Source organism: Osmerus eperlanus, chromosome 8 (genome assembly GCF_963692335.1).
Source record: "Osmerus eperlanus chromosome 8, fOsmEpe2.1, whole genome shotgun sequence".
NCBI classification, from domain to species: Eukaryota; Metazoa; Chordata; class Actinopteri; order Osmeriformes; family Osmeridae; genus Osmerus; species Osmerus eperlanus.
This window is the reverse complement of record NC_085025.1, coordinates 8,628,303-8,651,852: the sequence shown is the minus strand read 5'-3', so window position 1 is coordinate 8,651,852 and position 23,550 is coordinate 8,628,303. Positions and strand designations below refer to the sequence as shown.

Below are 23,550 nucleotides of genomic sequence, written 5' to 3'. Positions count from 1 at the left end.
GATAATGAGACTGAATATATGAACAAATGACAGGGTAATAGCTGGTCTACTAATTGGGATTAACACATAGGAAATCCAATTTCTTCCACGTCTGGATGCCCTTGATCAAGGCATCAAGCTAATAATGTTTTACTTTTTTGGTGGGTGATTGACTAGTACTGAGGATGTGTGTTTACTCAATTCAACCCCTGACTCCCTAAACATACACCCCCACACCATGGTACATGGTTGGTTGCTTTATGTCAGCAGCTCTCCAAACCTGTTCCTGGAGGGCTACCCTCCTGTTACATTACAATCATGTTACATTACTCCGGGAGAGTTGCCCTTCTGTAGGTTGACATGCGTGTGTGCATCCCTAAAGATGAAACTATTTGAATAATCTCTACACACAAACAGGGGCGTGTAAGGTGGAGGGGTGTGACAGAGAGAGAGAAAAGTTATTTTACGTAATGACAGTAAAAGAGAGAGAGAGAGACAGAGAGAGACGGAGACAGCGAGAAAGAGAGAGGAGTGGGAGGAAATTACGAGAGGAGGAGGAGAGAGTGAGGTGCTCCGGTGTACAGGGGCGTGGCCAAGTGGTGGCCAGGGGGTGCCACGGCCCCTAATGGTCAGAATGGCCACCCTGCCTGCCGCCCCCCCCCCCCCCCAACCTCACGGCACGGCAAAAATAATAATAAAAAAATACAAAAAACACTCCTGAACAGAAACGGTATAAAGCTGAAATAAATGCATTAGTGTAGCGGACCTTTCTGTGTTCTACGGAAAAGGGGGTGTTTTGGTCCCTCGGGGGTTGGGGCAGACGTAAGCGTCAGTTTTAACAGAGAATGTCTAATATGTCTAATATCCTTAAACAGGCTCTGGTTTTAGTAAGAAAAAGAGCTGTTCGAATACTATGTTTGAGAAAACTACAAGTTGTGCTTGAAGACTGTGTCCGTGTATAATTATTTACACAACAGAAAGTGATCTTGGATGAACCCATAAAAAGCTTGGCTACATTAGTATTGTTTTTATCAAGTCGTCTTATATTGTACTTTATATATATTATATATAATACTTTTCTTTAAAGATGACACAATGAAAAGGATAAATGCCTCAGGGGGAGACAGGAAAATCCATGCTGTTTTTGCCAGCACGCGCACTAGAGACCTGCAAGCAGCAACTAGCACGACAGAGAATGTCGCAGAAAGAGATGTAAGGGAGGAGCTAGTGGAGAAAGCAGAACAGGTGCATAAAGTGAAGAAGCCAGTGGCAGTGAATGTTCAGGAGACAAGTTGTCAGAGACAGAGCAGGAGGAGGAGAGTGATTCTGGGATAAGAGAACTGAATGATAAACAAGTCTGCCCTCCAGGTGAGTGGTTATCAGTAGCCGAGGAATGGGACAGGGTCGGTCGGGTTATGGCAAACAAAAATCATTTTATGGCTGGCCATATAATAAACATATATTTATTCAATCTGTCAAATGTTAATGATTGCATGTTTAGTCTTAAAAAACAACAAAAGAACAACATGTAATTGGAAGTGGATAGCACTTATGTTAAAAGCTGATACTAATGGGATTCTTTGGTGTTTTACAGACATTTCCAAGCCCAGGGGTGAAGCTCCAGCACAACCTCAACTACAGGGGGTGCCGTTGGGCCCTAATATAATGGTAGGGGAAAAGCTGTGTCTGTTCTATTTAGACATATCTGGTCACCCCAGACAGACACTCAGATATGTTCTCAAGAAAATAACAAATAAGCTAACAAACAAAAAAGGCAATTATGTATTTACATGTATCTATACCTACTCTCACTCACACACACACACACACACACACACACACAAGCAAACAAAGAGTGCCCCTTCTAGACCTGGTTTGTCAGTGCTCTGTTTTCATTCAGCACCACAATCTGTTTAATGTAGTAAGCTAGTGATATTGTTCACTGTTTGTAGTAATGATACTGTTCAATGTACATTGTATATATTGTTGTTATTTGTTTTTCTTTATGTATTATGGGACATGTGTGTGTGATGTAATGTTTTTGCTTTTCTCTCTCTTTATATATACATATCTATATATTATCGCAAATGAATGGAATACTGCACTTAAAATGCTACAGTTTACCTAAATAAATTATCGCCTAAAATGAATATTCATATTGTGTCTTTCTGTCACTTCCAGTAAAAAAAATCTCCCCGTCTCATGTTAAGGTCCTGAACCCCCTCACATAATCACGACACATCGCACTCGTACATTATCTAAGCACCCATTCCAATAACATGGGATTATCAATAAGACATCATTAGTGTCCATAAGAAGGTTCAATTAATTGTTTATGGCTAGATGAGCCGTTAGAAAACTGCTGCTCTGAGTGATGTAGTGTGTGAGTTTTAAAATAGTATTTTTTGACAATCAAGTGCCACCCCCCAGAAATAATGTCCTGGCTACGCCCCTGCCGGTGTATTCTTACGTAGTAAGGGAGTCTACACCATACTACAGGTCAGTGTGAGTCAAAGAGAGTGTTTGTGTATGTATGTGAGAGAGAGAGTGTGAGAGATATTTCAGGTGTGTAGTGTGTGGGTAGAGAGATACATTGTGAGAGAGAAAGTATATAAATGGGTGAGTGAGTAAAAGAGAGAGAGATCGGGTACATTCCTAGAGTTCTGGTAGCCAGGTAATCCACTACATACTTAGCTAGCAGAGGCACAGCTTATCTGGCACTTATGCCTACTGGCCTGCCCTGGATCCAAGCTCTGACATCTCTACCTGGTGTAATCCATTACTGTCAACGGCACGGTTGCCTTTTTTCTGTGGCCTCATTGATAAATAAAAGTAAGCCTCTTTGAAATAGTCAGCGCAGACTTCATTTCAATATTTGTTCTTGCACAGTGACAATGCATGCTTTTTTTAAAGGTGCCATCAAGACTATATAAAAATATTTACACACACAGATTAAATAGGTTTGGCTACACAAAGTTATTAAGGGACAAGCATGAATTATAATTCAGCATAAATATAACAAAATAACACACTCAATAAACAGAACTCCAACAGACAACAAGGTGGTTGTTCAGACTGAAAGGTTTAATGTACAGTCAGTGTGACAATGTGACATAAAAATGTAATGGCTTGACTCATGTTTCCTCCACTACAGTACGGATGGTCTCTTCGGTGATGCACAGAGCCAATCAAATCCCTTGGTTTTCTTGGGGCGGGGCATCACCCCAGACGCTCTCGTTATTCACTGGTCGCTTAAAACTGAGCCCATGCTCTTCTAAGCCAATTGAAGCCGTCAGCCGATCTCACGACTTCTTGTAGGTTACAAAGGCGATTTCGTATCCGCTGCGTAGAGTTTGAATGGGATAGAAATTGGCAGGTCTTTACACACACCTGGCCAGCATCCTTGGCTCTCAACCCCAGAGACACAAACATGGACATCGTGAAATCATTAGGACACCCAGAGGAAATATTCAACCTGTTCAAGTTTAAAATGGGGGGCTGCCGCACTGTAATGCCCAAATTGGACTATGTGAGTAGAAAGGACCTCTTGGTCTTCCTCAAACTGTTGCTACGAAGCTAATCTAATTTATGCACATGTGTGGTACACCATGTACATCTGTGATCGGCTACAGCTCACAACTCAACTGCATTAGGTACGGTCTCTAGAATAAACGATAGACAGTAGGCTAGTCTATTACACTTAGGCTAAATGTGCCCAGTATTACTTGGCTATATAATGCACCAGCATCACATACAGACTAGCCTACTGAAAAGCTAGTCATGATTCTCCCAAAAGGGAACGGGAAATGAAATTGCGTCAAGACGGATAATATCAGCAGAAAAACCTTGCATGTCTCATGTTCTGCTTCAGGTAACATACACTATTAAGACGCACTATTTGCGGAACAGAGAACACCGGAGAATATCCAAGCCTAAACAATAAAGACGTGACTATTATAGTGGTTCAGACCCAATATTAATTGGTTAAATCGCGTATTCCACCGGCGTTGGTCCACGTAAAGGGAGAGGATGACTCGGTGGCTGAGATTTATGCCTTAATGAGCTTTGAGAGTTCACTGTAGGAAAAGGATGCTGTGCGCATGTTTGACTATTAAGTCCCACCGTTAAGCACTCGGTTTGACCTAGAAGACCCCTGGCATCAGCGTGTAGACTACTTTAAGCTATAAATCCTCATGATGCGAAAACCTTGTTATGTAACAGTCCATGTGAGTCGGGGGTTGGGGCTTCAGCTGAAGAAAAAGCGAGGCTTGATACGCTGTCAAGCTGACAAGCTGTCACTATCGAAGTAGAAAACTGAAACTGCAGTGAAATATTTTATAAGCACGCAGTGGCAAGCAGCGTATTCTGGCGATACAGGCCGTCGTAGGTATAGGCTACCTGTCTCTACTATTACCTACCGCAAGGTGGTAGCACATTACCACTGCAAATCACGTTATTTAGACAACTCCCTTTGTTGCAGTGTTATGGAAAGTCTTGTTTTCAGGAAACCTACGATTTATGTGCATTATATTCAACCAAGAACTAATGAACATTTATGAGTACATTTTTATAAATCTCTTTCGGTGCTGCATTGAGTAGCAATTGCAGCGTCTTGTAAACGTGTGTGCAAGTTTAGATCGACACGGCCGCCTGAAAGTCATTTTCATGTTCTATTCATGTGGTGCCTGCGAGGTGCTGCTGGCCTGCTTCCAGTATTTCAACCCTTAAGTAGCCTATAAGTTAGGAAATACTGTAGCTTGTGTTTGTGTGTTAGCTGAGGTGGGAGGGGCTCCTTACACTTCTTAACTGTAGGCTGCGCTGCACAGTTCCGCAAGTTCAAAGTGTATGTAGACTGACTTGATAACATTACTGTGGGTGGGATAGGTCTATCCTCCCATTTTTTTCTCTACTCAGTAAGTGACGCCCCTACGCCGAGTACACGCTATTATTACGGACCTCCTAGCTTTAACGTTCCACAACACCCATGTCCTCTACTGCGCACTTAATAAGTTTGTTGTGGTTATGAATCATGAAACTGTCCAGTTATTGAACATGAACACCTGAGCGGTTTCATCCCTCTTATGGCCGGAGCTTGTTGTAAGTGTCTGGTCACCCTCTCGGTGTTCAAACGCTCGTTAACTGTCACGCCGCGGAGCCCTGGACCCGCCTTACGGTCAATCTTCTCCGGGGGAAGGCGCGACCGTGGCATGCAGGAAGGATGTTGGGCCGCCCGGCCGATCCTGTTGAGAACCGCAGCTTCTTACAGACAACCCATGTTTCTCTGTTTCTCATGCCAGGACTCCATGAGGGACAGTCTGCGGACATGCTACCTCTATCTAAATCAGACCAGTCGAAGTTTCGCCGCTGTTATCCAAGCACTAGACGGAGAGTTACGGTACGTTATTTGAGTAAACTTTCTCCAAAACGTCCCCTCAGGTACGGGGCGTGTCTCCAGCATCCCTGGACAAGCAGTGGTCGCCAGAATAGGCATCTTGTCAACCCGTTTGGACGCGTACACAACTTTAGACCGTTTTTGATTATTAACATTGACCTTGAGTTCATTTTCTACCCTTAAATGCTTTATGTAGTTCTAATGACCTACTTCAAGTCCATGCCTCTGCACGCTTTAAATATGATTTAGGTTATTTCACTGTAGACATAGAGGTACTGCTGTAAATATCTTGGAGAGGGAGAGCAAAGGAATTAGATCACGTTATATCTAGGCCTACTCCCTTTCACTGCACTGCCACTATTTTAAGACCCTGTTGAGTTTACAAAAGTGACACAGCTGTTTTGAAAACAAATCTTAGACTGTTTGTATACATGCGTGTTTGTTCATGTATGTGAGTGCATTTATTCATTGTGCGTGTGAGGAATTTTTGCTCATGTGTGTTTGTGTGTGTACGTTTTCCCTTGACCTTTTGTAGATGAGGTCTGACAGCTGTTCTGAATGTTGTCAAGCTATTCTGCAGAGCAGCCAACACTAGACCTATCTCTTTGCACTGTGTTCAAACTTCAGACACTTCCCTGTATACTTTAAAAGCATGCAAAAATACTTCTGCGCAATAATATCCCTTACCTATTTCTCTCCCTGCCTCTCACTCTCTTGTCTCTCCCACCTCCTCTCCAGACATGCGGTGTGTATCTTCTACCTGGTCCTGCGTGCCTTGGACACTGTAGAAGATGACATGAGCATCCCTCTGGAGAAGAAGGTGCCAATGCTCAACGACTTCCACACCTACCTCTACCAGGCTGAGTGGTGCTTCAAGGAGAGCCAGGAGAAGGACAGGCAGGTCCTGGACGACTTCCCAACGGTCAGCCCTGTTAAACTGCTTAAACTCACTCAGTGTAAATGTATTGTATTATATGTATTTATACAGCCTCCCTTCAGGCCTGTGGGTAGATACCTAGTCAGCCTGCTGTAACAGATATGTGTTAAAAGGGTCACTCACATGCTTAGTTGTACCAGGTTCTTTCTTAACCGATTGTAAAAGACAGCCAGGCATAGTAAGTGTTGGAACAGCTGTGTCTGACCTAAATCAGGTCTTCACCTGTCTCTCTCTGTGACCTCAACGTGAACCCTGCAGATTTCTCTGGAGTTCCGGAACCTGGGTCAGGAGTACAGGGACGTCATCTCAGACATCTGCCACCGCATGGGGGTGGGGATGGCCGAGTTCCTGGAGAAGAAAGTAGGCTCCATGAAGGAGTGGGATCAGGTTAGTGTTGCCTCGGTGTTGCCTTAATGCTGCCAGAATGTTGCCTCAACGTTGCCAGCTAAATTGTCATTTAAGGAACTTCTCAGTCGGTAATACCCTCTATGGAAGTGGGTTTGGGGTCCATTGTTCACCAAACCTAGACTAACATGTTGAGCTAAAGCCCCCTCCTTTATACGACTTCTGAACACTAGAGGCCCTTGCTGGGGAGTAGTTTGGTAGAAAGAAAATAGTTCCTACATGAAAGCACCGTTCCTCTCCCCTCCCTCTGTCCTTCCACAGTACTGCCACTATGTGGCGGGGCTGGTGGGGATCGGCCTGTCCCAGCTGTTCTCAGCCTCTCAGCTGGAAGACCCTGAGGTGGGCGGCGACACAGAGCTGGCCAACTCCATGGGCCTGTTCCTCCAGAAGACCAACATCATCAGAGACTACCTGGAGGACACACAGGAGGGACGGCATTTCTGGCCACAAGAGGTACGAGCCGGACGTTTTGTCGGATGGGCAATCGCTCACTGATATGATGTAGGAATGTGTGTGTGTGTGTGTTTCTTTTCACCATGTGTGTACCTCTGCCTGTGGACAGGCATGGAGCCAGTTCTCCTCTCACCTGGAGGACTTGGCCCAGCCTGACAAGCTGCACTCCGCCCTGTCCTGCCTCAACCTCCTGGTGACTGACGCCCTCCGCCACGTCCCCGACGTCATCGCCTACCTCGGCCGTCTGCGCAACCAGAGCGTCTTCAACTTCTGCGCCATACCACAGGTAGCCAATCACAGACCCAGATAATAATGGGGGCGGGGAGGGGATAACGTTTTGTTCAGGCAGGCACCAAATAGTTAATATTTGCATCACAGCGGACACCTGTCATTGTTCACAAACAACAAAAATAGAATTAAATTTACCATCAGGTAAATTATATTCCAGGTTTTTTACAAACCAACTCAGTTGTTTATTTCAACAATGTTGTTCCCCTTCTGTCCAGGTGATGGCGATAGCGACCCTCTCTGCATGTTACAACAACCCTCAGGTGTTCCAGGGTGTGGTGAAGATCAGGAAGGGACAAGCTGTTACACTGATGATGCAGGCAACCAGTATGGCCACCGTGCAGAGCATCATAGCCCAATACAGCCAAGAGGTTTGTGTGTTTGAATTTGTCCTCTTCCTACATCATTCCCTCACACAATAATTATACAAGGTCATCCGTTAAGAGTAGAGGGTATGGATAATTTCCTTTACAAGTTAACTTTTTTTAGTTACTGGATTCTCTCTGGCCTCTCTGTCCTTCCAGATCCTCCAGAAGGTGTCCTTGTCTGACCCCTCCAGAGACCAGACTCTGCGTATCCTGACTGGGATTCAGGAGAAGTCCTCCTTGTCCCAGTCCAGTCTCCCGTCCCGCACCCACCACCTCTCTCCCATGTACCTCTCTGCTGCCATGCTCCTCGCCGCACTCAGCTGGCAGTACCTCAGTACTGTAGCTGCTGCGCAGGCTCCGGGAACCTCCGACATGAAGGGAAACTGAGCCTGGCTTTAGCCCAGCTCACCCTCATCCGTTCTGGGGTGCACAGACTGAGAACACCCCCTCTCTCACTTCCTCTTGGAAGTCTTGTTCTCCTCTTGTCATAGAGATGTCCAGTCTCTTACCAAGCTGTCCTGTTCAAACCCACTGTACACTTGATGAACGAACAAAGATCATTTCAAATAGTATCTGCAATACTTTAAATACTTAAAGTGTAAAGAGTGTTTGCTTGAGTCCGATGGATTGTGTTTGGTTTTGTTGGAACCAGCCAACTGGTTAATTTCTGCCAGGCAAGACTTTTGGCCCTTGTTTGTTTGGGTCAGATAAGGAAACAGGATTGTTGTGTTGGTATGTTTGACAGAGATGTACCGTAGTCCATCTTACTTCCTGCAACCCACACCATATGAACAGGTAGTTAGATACAGTAAGTGGTGATTTTCTTCTTGTTTATTTTTAAAATAAAATCTTTGTTTTTTAGGAAACCTACAAAACCTAAAAAGTTTCCCTGTCAGGTTTAGAGTTTTCAGAGCAATCCTTTGTTTATTTGTGGACGCTTTAATGAATCCATAGATGTTTTATTTTGGATTTAAGGGATTTCTTTTAAAAATACATATATATTATAGAAATATAATATTATTCACACTTTCATAATTGTCAGTGTGAGTGTGGGTTACACTTTCTGATGTGTCGGCGTGATTAGGAGACAAATCACACAAGCAAATTCACATTCACAGAACAATACTGCTTTTCTTCATCTCAGTTCTTTAATTTGGTTAGCTTTTTTCTAATCAGTAGTCAGTCCTAATATAATATGTAATCTCAAAAGAATGCTTTTGTTCCCATGTTTTAGTCTACATTGAAGAGGCCAAGTCGTATTCACTGTTAATATGGATTCAGTTTCCTCTCATGCTACTACTACCTTTGGTCCCAATAGTCAAATGTGGTTTTGTTTGGGCAGTTTCCCACAATGAAATGTGTGCAAGCGTAACATTTACGTTTGCACAGCACTTAAATCCAAGTTTCTTTATCTTGGACCTAAGGATTCTTCCAGATGAATGGAAGTTGAGGACGAGGTGAGGAAGTGACTAGACACTGGGTTTGACTGGGGGACAGACGAGAGCATAGTAGAGAGTGCAGCTAGATGGGAGATAGCAGGCTGCTAAGTGTCCTTAAAGCACAGCTTTGGTGAGTAGAAAGACTAGACGTGTAACTTTATACGGAGCCAAAGGAGACTTATAAACATTGCTATGTAATGTGATAATTTGATTTGTAAATAATTTAACAAATATATACCAAATTAAACGGTGTCCCTGTGTTTTCTCTGGTTGCAGTAGGGGGATGTGGTTTTGCATGTTGATGTCTTGTTGACAGTATGATGAGGATTTGACAGTTCTCAGAAAGTCTGAGGAAGCCCATATCTCCAGCCAAACTTGTCACACTCCATCTTGTCCAAGGTCCCAGGATCAGCTGGGCTTGTGTCATTCTCCATCTAGTCCAAGGCTCCATGGTGAATGCACTGTGGCCAGGGAACTCTGGTGTTTTATCCTTTGGGATATAGATCGATATCGTCTGCTAAGACGTTTGATCTAACTTATACCTAACTCCTTCCTCATTTTCTAACTTAGACTTAATCATTTAATTTGTGATTGACAACAAACTATATTATGACATAGAACTAACTACCTTAGATTCTTTGCCTGGATTTTCTATGAATAAATAACTACATGTACAGGACAAGCTCTGTTTATGCAAACTATCCTCCAGCCTTGACACAGGTACACAACATTGCCTTGGCCAGGCTTCTCATAAGGTCCATTAGTATTGGCCAACCATTAACATTTCTGATGTCATATTTGTTTACGAAAGCACAATGTTGGCACAAAAAAAGCATATCAGCCCTTAAATTTAGGACCCTTGGTACAATTATGCCAACCTTTGGAAAGACACCTGTCCAGTCATGTGAGTTTTATGTCAAACGTACCAAACTGTCAGGTGACACATGTGAAGGTGTCCTGTAAAAAAGGAACAGTTGGTGGAGAAACAAAGCAGTTTGAGAGTGTTTCAGAGACAGAGCTGACGTGGGAAAAACGAAGATTACGAAATATACAGGTAACTTCTGAAGATGTGCTTTTGGTTCGTTGATTTGATTCCTGTGTTAGTCTGACTTCTGGTGCCATAGTCATGATGTCCAGGAACAGTGTTCAGATCAAACTACTTTTGTCCTGCAGTGTGGTCATGCTGTATAGAGACACAGATATTTCTTAATTGCCTCACCATCACATCTGTGTTAAAGAAATATGCAGTTTCATTGTATTGCTTTTTACAGATCTTAGACACAGCCTGTTATTTCAATCTATGAAAATGAGAAATATATAGAGCATAAGTATGATTTCAACAATACGATTTGTTATTGCCATCTGCTCTTTTCCCTTTCTATCTTTCTCTCCCTTTCTCTTGTCATCTCTCTCACTCCCCACCTTCTCTTCTTTCTCCTGTCCCACACACACACCACCTCTTCTCTCAGTTCAGGATGCGTGCCCTGGTCCTCCTCTGCTTCCTGGCGGTCTTGTCTGCTGGCTGGGCAAGGCCCCGCCACCCTCTGCTCTCCTCTGAGATGATCCAGTACATCAACAAGCTCAACACCACCTGGAAGGTGAGACGCAGGGAGGATTGCAGAACTATGCATCTGGGTCAAATTGTCAAAACCCAATGAGATATTTAGTATATACCAAATGTTGCATTCTTGTTGGTAGCGGTAGTAGTTGAAGTATTGTTGTTACTGTGTATTCTCTACATGACATCCCCACTAACTTCTCTGTCTTTCTCTTCTCCTTTGCCTCTTTCTTTTTCTTATCTCTTTCTCCCATCTAGGCTGGACAAAACTTCTACAATGTTGACCTCAGCTATGTTCAGGGTCTCTGTGGCACACTGCAGAACAAACCCACGCTGCCTGAACTGTGAGTGCATGAGACACACAGAGGAAAAAGTGTATGTGAGAGAGAGAGAAATCGGGGAAGAGATAATAAAGAAAGATAGAGAAAGCAATAGGCAGTGAAAAAAACTGAATGAATGAAAGAAAAGCGAGGGTAAAGTCTGAGAGTACAACTGTGTGTGTGTGGGTCTCTGCCTCACTCTAACCCATGCCCCCCCCCCCCAAGGGAGCATCCAGCTGGAGTCAAGCTGCCAGACACCTTTGACGCACGGCAGCAGTGGCCTAACTGCCCCACCATCCAAGACATCAGAGACCAGGGCTCCTGCGGCTCCTGCTGGGTGAGAGGGGAGGGGGGCACTGAGGGGGAGGGGACGGGAGGAATGGAGGCGTGAGGGAGAGTGAGGGGGGGTGTGTGGAGTGAGAAAGGAGGATATGCATGGAGTGAAGATAAAGGTGAGTAGGAATACACAAATCCTAGCAGATTAAAACTGTTGTTTTGACTAGGTTTACAGGTCACCATAAAGATAAGTTGTTGAGCGTATGGACACTCATCGACAGGGTTTTATTTTACCCACAGGCCTTTGGAGCTGCAGAGGCTATCTCCGACAGGTTGTGTATCCATAGCAACGCCAAGATCACTGTGGAGATCTCTGCCGAGGACCTCCTATCGTGTTGTGAGGAATGTGGCATGGGGTGAGTGTTTTTGCGTGTGCGACCTTTAGTCTTATAAAGGTCACATCTTATGCATTGTAATAATGTCAAAAAAGCATATAGCTAAAATGTGTGAGTGTGCACAGGTGCTTCGGAGGTTATCCCAGTGCTGCCTGGGAATACTGGGCTAAATCTGGGCTGGTGACTGGAGGCCTGTATGGCTCTAATAAGGGTGAGATCCAGAGACACCTGCTGCTCCCAACCTCCCTGTATGTTCCTGCGGAGGATCCTCCTTACAGAAATATCAATGGGTCCACTGAAATATCTACGTACAATGGAGAAATAGACCATCAGACTTTGGCTTTATTAACCTTTTTGGTGCATGTAATATTTGTGACGTACATGGTTTCAAATCTTCGATCAATGGTTTCAAATATTTTTGTGTGTATGTGCAGTTTGTACATACTTCATTTGATATGCATGTATATGTGTGTGTGCTTGTGTGTGTTTGCATGCGTGTCATACAGGCTGCAGACCCTACAGTATCCCCCCATGTGAGCACCACGTCAATGGCACTCGTCCTCCCTGCCAGGGCGAAGGGGACACCCCAAAATGTCAGACAAAGTGCATCGATGGGTACACCCCCGCGTACGAGAAAGACAAGTACTTTGGTAAGAGTTCACTCTGAGATGCACCAAGTATATTACAGCACTGAAATATTATTGCAGGTAGCATATACTGAAACTCTGTGTGTTGTGGCAGTGTGGTTATTAATATAACTGTTAATAAATGGTTCAGCCTCCATTTACTAACATTTGACAGGGTGTGTAGTAGGACAATGATTTAGGGTGCAAAAACATATGCATCAAATACGAATCAATATACACATTTATTATAACTATATAGTATAGTATTACTAATAAAAACATTTATATCAGCCCTGGTACAACTTTTGTGATTTTTCTGTCCGACTCACAAATCCACTTCTTCTTCAGTTGTTGGTGCTCACCTCTCTGTTGCCCCCTGCAGGTAAGAAAACATACTCCGTGCCCTCCAAGCAGGAGCAGATCATGACTGAGCTGTACAAGAATGGGCCTGTGGAAGCAGCCTTCTCTGTCTACGAGGACTTCCTCCTCTACAAGAGTGGTGAGAAAGCATATCTCAACTGCACACAAACATGAATACAAACCCATGAACTGGTTCCAGTATATTCAGCCATGTCTATTTTTCCTTCTGTGTCGCCAGGTGTGTACCAGCATTTGACTGGGGACATGCTGGGAGGTCACGCCATAAAGATCCTGGGCTGGGGGAAGGAGAACAACACTCCCTACTGGCTGGCTGCCAACTCCTGGAACACAGACTGGGGAAACCAAGGTACTGAACATGCAGAGCTTGCCTTGTCATTGGACTGGATGACGTCGTAACGCCCAACCCCTTGAGATCACAAAAGCCTGTGTTATCATTTCAACTACATGATTTGATACAGGATGTAAAAGTGTATTTTTATTAGACTGTAAAAGGGCTTTAAGTGTGAATTTAAGACTGACAGTGAGCAAGTATCTGATGTGACTGAGTTAACCTTGATACTTCTTCACCATCCCTCCATGCTCCTGTTTTCCTGTCAGGGTTTTTCAAGATCCTCCGTGGTGGGGATGAATGTGGCATCGAGTCAGAGGTGGTGGCTGGAATACCCCAGCTCTAGACTGCACTACAGGAATCAACAGGACAGTCCGATTTTGACATGGCTACTTATATTTGTCTTTATGTGGTCTGTCCATGGCAAGCCTTCTTGGTTTAATAAATTCATTTACTGTGAAGTTTTTGTGCCCTTACTTACCAATAGTTTGTTTTTTAAGGTAAAGTATACATAAGCTACCATTTATTCCATTGGAACAGATACCAATCCAAACAATTTAAATAAAACACATTTCCATTTTCTTTCCCTTGTTTTCTATATACTGCAGTTTTCAGGCCAATATCGATCAACAAGATCAACAAGTACAAAATCTAGCCTGATAGTTATAGTGTTTGATTGTATGCATTAACATTCAAACAAACACTTCATTTTCACATCGTTAGAAAATAGAATTTAATATAGATGGAGTAACATGGTACAGTTCCAAAATATTAATTGCTTAGAGATATTGTTCAGCATTTTTTTTCACACATGCTAAACAGAACATCATCTAAAATAGAGATGTAAAAGCATCACATCAAGTGATAAACAGGCATATCATACATGTATATGTAATATATAAAGCAGTATAAAAGAGGTACATTGGTAGACAGACCAACAAGGCATAAACAACTGTAAACATTTCATATGTGCTTTTCATGACGCCAGCGTCACCACGGATCAACCGCTAACTGCCATTGTCAAGGCAGGGTACAAAATATTTGGCATGATAATATACACAATGACAAACTATAACTCTACAAGGGTCGTACTAGAATATGTATTTTGACCAATCTTAAAGTACAAAACCTGTATTTTTCAACCGGTAGACATTGGCAAACCACAACACATTAAATGTGTGCCTCTACAATACAACCTAGGCTACTTGTCTTGTCTGTGGCAGGTGAATAACAATGCACCATGTTGGTAGTAGTGTTTCCTCAACAACTTTGCTTCCAGTTGTACGAACTTCACCAACTGTCCATTTTTGTAAAGGTGGTAGTAGTAACTAGAAGGCACTATGTATAATCAACAACAATGACACTTAGCAGCCCGTAGAATTCACAAAGAGGCGCCCTGCATCTCCAGGTGTTTGGGACAACAGAGTCTCCAAAGTTGTCCAGCTTGGAGCTCAAGTGCTTTCACTCACAACAACAAAAAATATTTTCTTTTTAGCCAATTCCTGGTGGAGATATAGTGTGTCCATCAATTTCTCTTTACTCTGTGGCAGCTAACTGTTCTAGCAGGGGGTTGGCTTCACTCTCTGGGGTCTTAACGCTGTCTGTCCTGACGATGCATGTGGGCCGGTGGAGGTTGAGCATGACCATGAGCTGCTGCCTCTCCACGCGAAGCTCCTCTATCTGGGCCTTCAGGTCTGAGTTGACCATCTCCAGGCGCTCCGATTCCTGAGGAGACAGAGCAAGTAGCAGACTTTGACACAACTTAACTAATAACACAATTCTGAGCAACCACATAGCCGTGTAGAGACTGTGCCGATATGGTCTAGGAAATCATAAATACATTTAAAAAGTATGTTTACAATGTCCTCAGAGCCCCCTCTATGGGTGGAGATGAAACGTACCTTTTGAAGGAAGTCTGTTCTCTCCTTCTTTTTGTTCCGACAGCGAGCTGCGGCCACCTTGTTCTTCTCTCTTCTCCGTTTCCTCCTGTTGTCATCCTCCTCCATCTGAAACAGGGGGGGGGGAATACAAGGTGATTAGTTACCTTGATAAAAAAAAAAAAACGCATGCACATATGGTCAATATTTGTGGCTATTTTCTTTTAATAGAGAATCTCAGATTGCTTAGAAACAAAGTCTGCATAAAACATAGTGCCTGCTTATTAGGAGACCAAAATATTACTTTCGAAATCTGGATTCTTTAACCATAACCCAGATTGAAATCATTGATGTTATGCAACACGTAAACTACTACTCCTAATGTCCATGTGGGGGCGCTACAGGTAAAGTAATCTGAAACAGTTACAAGGAGCTCAATTCTTACTGCCTGTTTAATATCCCAGTTGTATTTCATTTGCCCTCATACAATGGCACGGAGGAGAACAAAAAAATGTATTCCATTTAGACCCCAACATCCTCTTTTCATAACAAACCCACCCAACAACACTCTCTCTCGCTTCAACCTGCACTTCAATCTTTCCTCCCGCTTTTAGTCCTTCCCTCCCAGTCTCCCCCCTCCTCACCTCTTCCTTGATTTCCAGTGTCCTTTTCCCCAGCCTCCCTAGGAAGTGCAGAGGTGAGAGCATTGCGCCCAGGTTGCGGAAGTCGGCCAACTTGAGCTGGTCTGTCAGCGTGGTGGCAGGGATGCCCGCCAGAGGCCCCAGGCTGGGCAGGGAGCCCGCCGTCAGTGAAGGGTCAGGGATCTGTCCCGGCATCATGTCCTCACCACCCTCCTCCCCCGCTGGAGAGGAAAGAGGGGAGAGAAGGAGAGGGTGGGGAAAGTAAGAGGGAGAGAGACTGGTTAGGACCGAAGTTATTTTTGAACAATTATTTTTAATGGCACACCCAGAGAAGCTTTGGAATCCGGCTTTTGTAGGATACAAATGCATGACCTCTAGAAAAACTTGTTTTCTGTGGGAATGGAATGATGTGGATATTCATTAGATGTTTCTAAATGGGACTGATTCACAAGATGATCAAAAGTCCATGAGGACTCAAATGTGGCTGGGATTCATGCATACCATCCCAACCACCAGTGCTGGCTTTCAACAATAGGGGGCAATTTGAACAGTTTGACCACAGCTATTCCTATGCAATCAAGGAAAATGGAGGAGTAAAAAAAAAAAAAAGTGAGGGAAACAGCAAGAAATAGGGAAAAAAAGAAAGAAAAAGTGTTTACTGGGCAGGGAGGAGGAAGTAGCTGCAGAATTAAGACATCTCTCTAATTTACTGGAAGACCACGACTGGGAAAACTCCTGATGGCCAAATAAAAAACAAACGCTGCAGATGTGAGCCGTTCAGGAGCCTCAAGTCTGCCCATCCCTGCGTTCTCCACAGAACACAGTGAATGAGAGAACCGCCAGGACAACAGCAGAATCTTGTAGAAAAGCATGCTCATCTGACGTGTATAATGTATGGTTGAACATGGTTACTAAAATATGTTATATCTTGGGCAAATACAGGCTTCCATGGTGGTAGAATTTGATTTTCCTCAGGATACAAATCACATTTAAAAAAATGCATTAATTCTCAGATTTAAGTAGTGAAAGTATGGCCTTTATGGGATTTACCGTCAGTGACAACAGCTCACATTTTCCTGCTGAGCTACATACTGAAAAATGTCAGTTCAATAGAAACAGGTAAGATGCTCACTATACAAAAAGGTATCTGTGCTTGTCTAGCAAAATGTGTCCATTTGTGACGAGGTAATTGAATGACTATTGAGGGGAATGTATTTTTAGTTGCAAAACTAGACTTAAAACAAAAGCCAGAAGGGAGGTATTAAAATAAATATATAAACAGGGTTATGTAACTCTTATTCTGACAATCTCCTCCCAGCCACAGACTGGTATTTAAGTCTTTCTGTGTTGCACTGCGCAAGGAGTTTATTGTTGGGAAAATGGAATGGAATCAAGTGGGCGTATTTTTACTGGGTGGTGCAAACTGTACTGTGGTGTTACTCTATTGGTCTGTCACCAGTTCCAGCTGCCCGGTAACAGTTTAAGGAGAGACTCTAATTGGAAGGAAAATATTCTGCTAGTTGAAAACTGTTTATTTTAAATTGGCCTCATAGGAACCCCTTAGGGAGGTGTGAAAAGACTAGATTTAACCTCATCTACCATTGCTTTTACTCATCACGTGCCATAAAAGAAAGGGCAAGGACAGAAAAACAATACTATATTTGCTAAGAACAGGTTCTTTAAACACATAGAATCAGTCGTACTTCAAGTCCTAATCGCTAACATTAAGAAAGAAACTTTCTGACTGTTGACCAGTCATTAGGCTGAGGAAGAGAACCATGATGGTGGACGACTACATCCTCCAGCATGCACCCTGGTCTTCTGCCACCTTGAATATGTTCCCTCCAACAAACAGGTTCTGGAACCAGTCTCCAACAAGCCAAATAAAATTTCTTGCCACTTGTTTTTTTTTTTTTAGGAAAAACCACATTTGCCCCACCACATTTGCACAGATGCACAACTGACCCCCCACCCCACACCCCACCCCACCTACAGTACCTGATCCCTTTAAATACTGCATTTGGAAGGGAAAGGCCCCCGTCTCACTATGTGACCTGTTCTAACATGCTAGCCTAACTCTGCAGACTTCCTGTTTGTCTAGTGTTCACTGCATGAGGTTAGATCACAGAACAGAACAGTCCACAGAGACATGCCAGCCTGAGGGCAGCAATGTTCACACTGAGAATGACTGGAACAGACGTCATGATTCCTTTCAATTATCAGGCATGAAATGAGCTGTCTTTTTTCTTCTTCAAACCATTTTCCTGGTGTTATTTCTGACGGGGCCTACTCTTAAAAACTGATTGGTATTTTCTAAATTGAGAGATTTCCTTTGGAGTGAAAGTTTATGTTCAGTATACTCAGTCTGTTACAGATTCTTATAAATGTTCTTGTTCACTGCTCTTTGAACAAGCAGACATTAAAAACAGACAAACTTTTATTTTACATTCTACTTTGTTTACCAATGAATGTCTAAACACGCTTAAACTCCAAACAAGGCCCAACAAAGACCTCCAAGAAGTTGACCCGTTCATCGTACCCCAGACCTGATTTTACACTTATCAAAGGAGGGGTGTTGGAGGGGTGATATTTTTCTTTCCTTTTCCTCTTTAGTTTTTCAATTTCTGTCACCGATGGCCGGCTGCCCGGGATTAACAGTCATTGTTTGATGATGCAACGCCTCAACTCTGTTCACGCAGTCAAGCAGAAAAGCCGGTTCCACGGCACGGACCCAATCTGGGACAAAGACACCCACATAAGGACTGGGGGAGTGGGCAGTATTGTCCGGGGCTGCCCAGAAGGACCAGGGGCCAGCACATGGAGGGTGGGGAGTGGAAATGTCATGCATTAGTTATGAAACATAGACCCAAACTTAAGGCCGACCCTGGCAGGGGCCCAACAGAAACCTCATCTAGGCCCTGACCAAGAGGTGGGTGGGTGAATAAGAGTGTGTGTGTACTGTGTGTGCACATGCAGTCCAGAGTGTGTGTGTTCCATGAGTGCAGGTACATATGCCTGGTATACACTGTCTTTATACAGTATACATGCTTGGTATACACTGTCTTTATACAGTATACATGCTTGAACGCCCCTCGTTTTTCACTCGCATACTTCATCTGTCTTCAGGTCGACCAAATGGGTCCATTTCCTGCTTCATTCCTGAGGGCAATTAGGAGCTCCAAGGCTGAGGAATTCAGCCCCTCACCATCAATACCCAGCAGCACGACTGGAGTCCCTATTATCCTCCTCCCTACAAGGGAGTGTGTATGTGTGTGTATCAGCATGTGTGTCTGTGCTTGGTAAAAACCAATGTATTACCCTGCATATTTGCTTTTTCTAAACAACAAATGCATATCTATTGAAACATAGTGGTGTAACAACATGGCAGCTGAAGGGAGGTGCCATTGTAACCTCCCAGGTCATAGTTCAGATTTGCTAGCTGTATAAAAATAAAAAAAATCTAATTTGGCTGAAATACCTCAAGCTTTGTGCTGTGAGGCTTGTAAATCTCACGTCTCTAATAGTCATGACATTATCAAAGCAGACATATTTTCTCAGAGTGCTCCTTTGATCCTTGTTTGACTTTGCCAGCTCTCACTTTGGACTGAGGCATCGCCGGGCACCATCTCTCACACAACTCTGTGACATCCAAAAAACACACCTTTGCCATTTGTCTAGCTATGTCTGAGATCTCAAAATGAACAATGAGAGTGAAGTCTTAGCCAAGCCACGTATTGCTGAACTGGCCAAGGCCTGAACAATCATCATTACATCTCGCACTCAGACAAGATATGTGCTGAGTATCTGACCCAACCTTTCGCAATCCTCTAGAGAGCCAGAAGAATTTGCTATTTTGCAGGGACATTACAATATATCAGTCCCACAAAACCCTTGTTATTTTCACATTGATAATACACAAGCATGGACGGACAAAACAAAATGGGTTCTCGATCTTGTGGTCATTGAACTTCTTGGGTGTGAGTGTGTGACTGACTTTGGGGACAAAAAAAATAGATGTTTTACTGCTTTCATTTCCCTCTCGCTCCATCCCAGGCGTAAAGCAGGCGTACAGCACATGCACACATTGGTGGAATCAAAAGAATTAATATTTTGCTAAATTAATTAATAGGAAAATAGGCATCTCTCTGAACACCTGCTATGGAAACCAAGGAGCAGTGATTAGGTTTAAATTTGTAGATTTTGAACACTTTTCTGGAAAGTGTTACTTACTGCTAAAACATTTTTATGATAACTGAGCTTCCTAAAGCCTTCTAATTATCAAAAGACTTAGTAGAACACGCATCTTTACACCAAATCACCAACTGGTCTCTCTGAATCTGTCATTAATGGAATTTACAAGCCTACATGAGTCTCTTTGAAATGATAAGGCTAAAATTGTTGTTGTCAGAAGATTATGTAAACTGGCAGCAAGTGCTGTCAGTACTGACATTAATTTCCTCGTCAAATCCTGATGCAAATCATCCACTAAGGAAACTAAGCGTTCTCATCCACTTGGGTAGACTGTTGTTATGAACCACACACCCACAGTCACAGTGCTCTACATGCAGTCCTGCCTTCCTGTTTCAAGGCACCTGCATTTCTCCATCTGGGTTGTGTTTGGAGTATGGAGTTATCTGCATGACAAAATGTTGGCAATTTGACTAAACCTTGAAATTAACGTATAGGCCAAACTTGCCAAATAATAGATTTAATGCTGCCTGTTGAAGCAATCATCAGATGATGCAATCTGTGGTGAAGGGTTCCACCATGGCCGACACGTGACCTCATATTTCCTCATGTCAGGATGTTTGCTGTAATCGAACAACCAGGATGCACGGTGAAAACAGCGGTTTGTTTCTGTCACTGTGAAGTTACCAGTTTATTCACCTTTCATGAAAGGTCCAAGTACAGGTCTATTAGAAATCTTAACCTTTAAATTATTTGTCATGGTGTACAATAATAATTTATTGAGAAATAAATCCTATCCGATGTGTGAATTATAAACAATACATGCAATTTAATATAATATTAACCCCTAAAAAAATCTATAAAGGCTGCACGAGTGTGTATTTGAGTATGACTCAAAGAGACATGACAAAAAAGGCTTATCCCAAAAAATCTACTCTAAAGCTGACATGTTGTGACTACAACATGCAATCTATACTTGTGTGAGGCTAAGAAATTAGTTTCCCTTCCAAAGGTTCGAAACAACTAAAGGAATTTGGAAATCTGGAAGGCATTGAATATTAACTCTTCGAAAGTCTACCTTAAAGACTTGTAAAGGGCCTCCACCGAGTTTTCTGCTTCATATAAACATGTTATTCCTACTCAGAACCTACATAATGTCTTCGTAAGGCTACACTTTTTTTCCAAGAAGGCCACTTCCACAGTGGTGGTTTGGTCAACAAAGTTCCCATGCCATGAGGACTGACTTTTTGACATCGAAGAGACCTTGCAAATCCAGAGATACAAGGACTTGTCAGGGGGCTCCCAGAGTCATACTGAGTCACCACTGGCTGTTACATGGATACATGTAACTCGTCTGCTGTAGTTAAGAGTGCAGCCTGGCTCTCTCAGCCCTCCAGAGAGAGGCACTGGAAGGCATTTCTACCTAAAATAAACCTGTGCGCGCCCACGTATCCCCCCCCCCCTCCCCCTCCGCCCCTGCCAGCGTGCGCTGCCTGTTGGCTCGCCAGCCCTGCCCCAATACGCGGCAGCGTTCCGTTTCTGCAGAAACCGCACCACTGATGTGCCCGGGCAGGCACTTGGGCATTTATACAACCCCATTACACACAAACACACACAGAGTGGGGCTTGCAGTTAAAGTCACACCGTGAAGTATCCAAACATTCATTGAATGACACACATCATCAACAACATCTTAACTTACTGAGCTCATCAGTTAAAACATGACGTTCATTCTAATAGCAGATAAGCCATGTAGTCTCCAGATGAGTTACTAGTAGGCCTAACTGTTGGATAACTCATATGTAGTCAAATCTGGATAACCCTACCAGTGAGGTAGGGGTACCTCGGCCTAGAGGTAGATATCTCAGAATATATTATAGAATAGAGCAGAATATACTATAATACTCTGACTTTACAAGTAGTCATGCTCACTGACAAGTGGTGCACTGAAAGCAAAGCACCCTATCAAAACACCATTGCCAGTTCCTTGACAGCTCCATGCTGTGTGATATGATCGACTAACTTGCTGCTTCTGAATGTTTCCCATATAGGCTAGGCCCAGTCAGTCTGGCAAGCATTCAGGACCCCATTCCAGATGAGTCTCACATATAATAAATAGTTAGAGGGCGTTTTCACATTTGAAAATGTAAAGATTAAAGTTTATAGAAAGGAAGTAGGCTATCCTCATATTGTGAACAGTGAAGATATGTTTCCAGAAGATATGTTTCCAGAAGTAAACTATTAACAGAGACCATTTCCTTCCATGTCTGCTAATGACAGAAACTTCATAAAGCTGAATTAGAGTAGCTTGAAAATGATGTTGACTAATTAAACACTTACTTTGCAGTTAGTCTGTAGACCTCTGATCTATGGTATAATGATGTCTGGAGGCTGTAAAAAAAAGTTGGAGAAAAAAAAAAAAGTTAGGATTTTTTTAAACCGTCTAAAATATGTAATTAAATGCCAACTCACAATTGGTATACCTAAATAAAAAAAGATATATACTGATAAAAAAAAACACAATTTTGCCTCAACTGCAACAACGGAGGTGAGCTGCAGGGTTTAAGATCCTAGCCATCATTGCTGACTTTTGGAACAAACAAAAAAGCCACTCATAACTAAAGAAACATTTTCCCCTCCTCGCATGTCTTGCTGAGCGGTGTATACATATTCCTGAAAACTCTTAACTGTTGCGTCTATGTAGGCTACGTTACATAATGATCGGCTGATGAAACAACTAAGATTAACACAAATATATAAATCCAGTTAAAATGTAAATGGGCAATTCATAATATTCCAGCCACACGTGATTCTACGATTGCAACGGTTTATCGTTACGTTGTTTCACTTGAGACAACACGGTTGTAACAATGAAGCCCGAGTTGAGCACAAAAATTCGGCATGAAAAGCGGTGGCCTATGATGGCTCCACAATCGACATCCGAGTTCTTTAACATTGCTAGCCGATATCAGATGGTTATGAAAACAAATGATTTGTTACTGTTTTAACTTAAACACTGAAAATTCCATTATTACAAAGACTAGTCGACACTGATTTGTTATAAAAGGCTTCAAATGACGATAAGGAATTGTAAAAGTAAATTAAAAGTGTGAAAGTTACTTGACTTTCAGCTTAATTCAAAATGCGAACTTTCATCACTGAGAAAAACGTGTTTATTTACCTATTCGGGGTCCAGAATCGGAGACGATGATATAGCCTTATAGAATCGGATGTAGATGTTGAGACTAAAAGTCGTTGCATCAGACGGTTTAAATACTGATCGGTATCTGGGAGGGCTCGGGAATGCGGAAATTGTTGTCCTAGACGTAAGCATGGATGAAATATAAGAGGTTGTTCGCTCCACCCCTAGCAACCAAAAAAACACAGACAACATACTGAGAGGAAACTTCTGGCTATGTCCGGAGACATAGGCGTAGTTTACCCATGCAACTTAAAGTTGTGGCTGTAAACAAACATTTTCGGCCTTAGATATTAATAGCATTATAAACAACTAAATGTCGCAGTACACCGTGCTTTACAGGTATACCAACAGTACTTGTGACCTACTGGGTCTGTGTGACTGTGTGACACAGTGTGTGTGTGTGTGTGTGTGTGTGCAGCAGAGCAATTTAATAAATTTAGCTGTGGAATTTGACGCTACTTCCATTCACACTCCTGTCACTTCACCCTGCACCTGCA

The 23,550-nt window shown here is 43.0% G+C and overlaps 3 protein-coding genes across 5 annotated transcripts; 2 read left to right on the top strand and 1 right to left on the bottom strand.

Annotated features, from left to right (window-relative positions):
* The first annotated feature begins 3,294 nt into the window (after positions 1–3,294).
* On the top strand, positions 3,295–9,513 carry fdft1 (farnesyl-diphosphate farnesyltransferase 1). Of its 3 annotated transcripts, none has more exons than XM_062467853.1 (8): positions 3,295–3,508; positions 5,277–5,374; positions 6,110–6,293; positions 6,567–6,695; positions 6,975–7,166; positions 7,276–7,452; positions 7,673–7,825; positions 7,979–9,513. In XM_062467853.1, exons 1-8 carry the CDS (start codon positions 3,410–3,412, stop codon positions 8,207–8,209), a joined length of 1,263 nt encoding a protein of 420 aa, XP_062323837.1. In that variant the 5' UTR covers positions 3,295–3,409; the 3' UTR covers positions 8,210–9,513. The 3 variants fall into 3 exon arrangements, with proteins under 3 accessions (XP_062323837.1, XP_062323838.1, XP_062323836.1); XM_062467854.1 differs by lacking the exon at positions 3,295–3,508 and adding an exon at positions 4,937–5,076; XM_062467852.1 differs by lacking the exon at positions 3,295–3,508 and having other exon boundaries at positions 5,046–5,374.
* Positions 9,514–10,184: 671 nt separating this feature from the next.
* Positions 10,185–13,606, top strand: LOC134024571 (cathepsin B-like). The gene is made up of 10 exons (XM_062467090.1): positions 10,185–10,315; positions 10,731–10,859; positions 11,078–11,163; positions 11,365–11,476; positions 11,716–11,831; positions 11,936–12,021; positions 12,317–12,460; positions 12,819–12,935; positions 13,035–13,163; positions 13,415–13,606. The coding sequence occupies exons 2-10, from the start codon at positions 10,737–10,739 to the stop codon at positions 13,489–13,491; spliced, it is 990 nt and encodes a 329-aa protein (XP_062323074.1). The 5' UTR covers positions 10,185–10,315; positions 10,731–10,736; the 3' UTR covers positions 13,492–13,606.
* A 247-nt stretch (positions 13,607–13,853) lies between these two features.
* On the bottom strand, positions 13,854–23,161 carry jdp2b (Jun dimerization protein 2b). The gene is made up of 5 exons (XM_062467091.1): positions 23,033–23,161; positions 22,192–22,242; positions 15,667–15,884; positions 15,047–15,151; positions 13,854–14,870 (listed from the first exon to the last, which is right to left on the bottom strand). The coding sequence occupies exons 3-5, from the start codon at positions 15,859–15,861 to the stop codon at positions 14,682–14,684; spliced, it is 489 nt and encodes a 162-aa protein (XP_062323075.1). The 5' UTR covers positions 15,862–15,884; positions 22,192–22,242; positions 23,033–23,161; the 3' UTR covers positions 13,854–14,681.
* Positions 23,162–23,550: the final 389 nt, after the last annotated feature.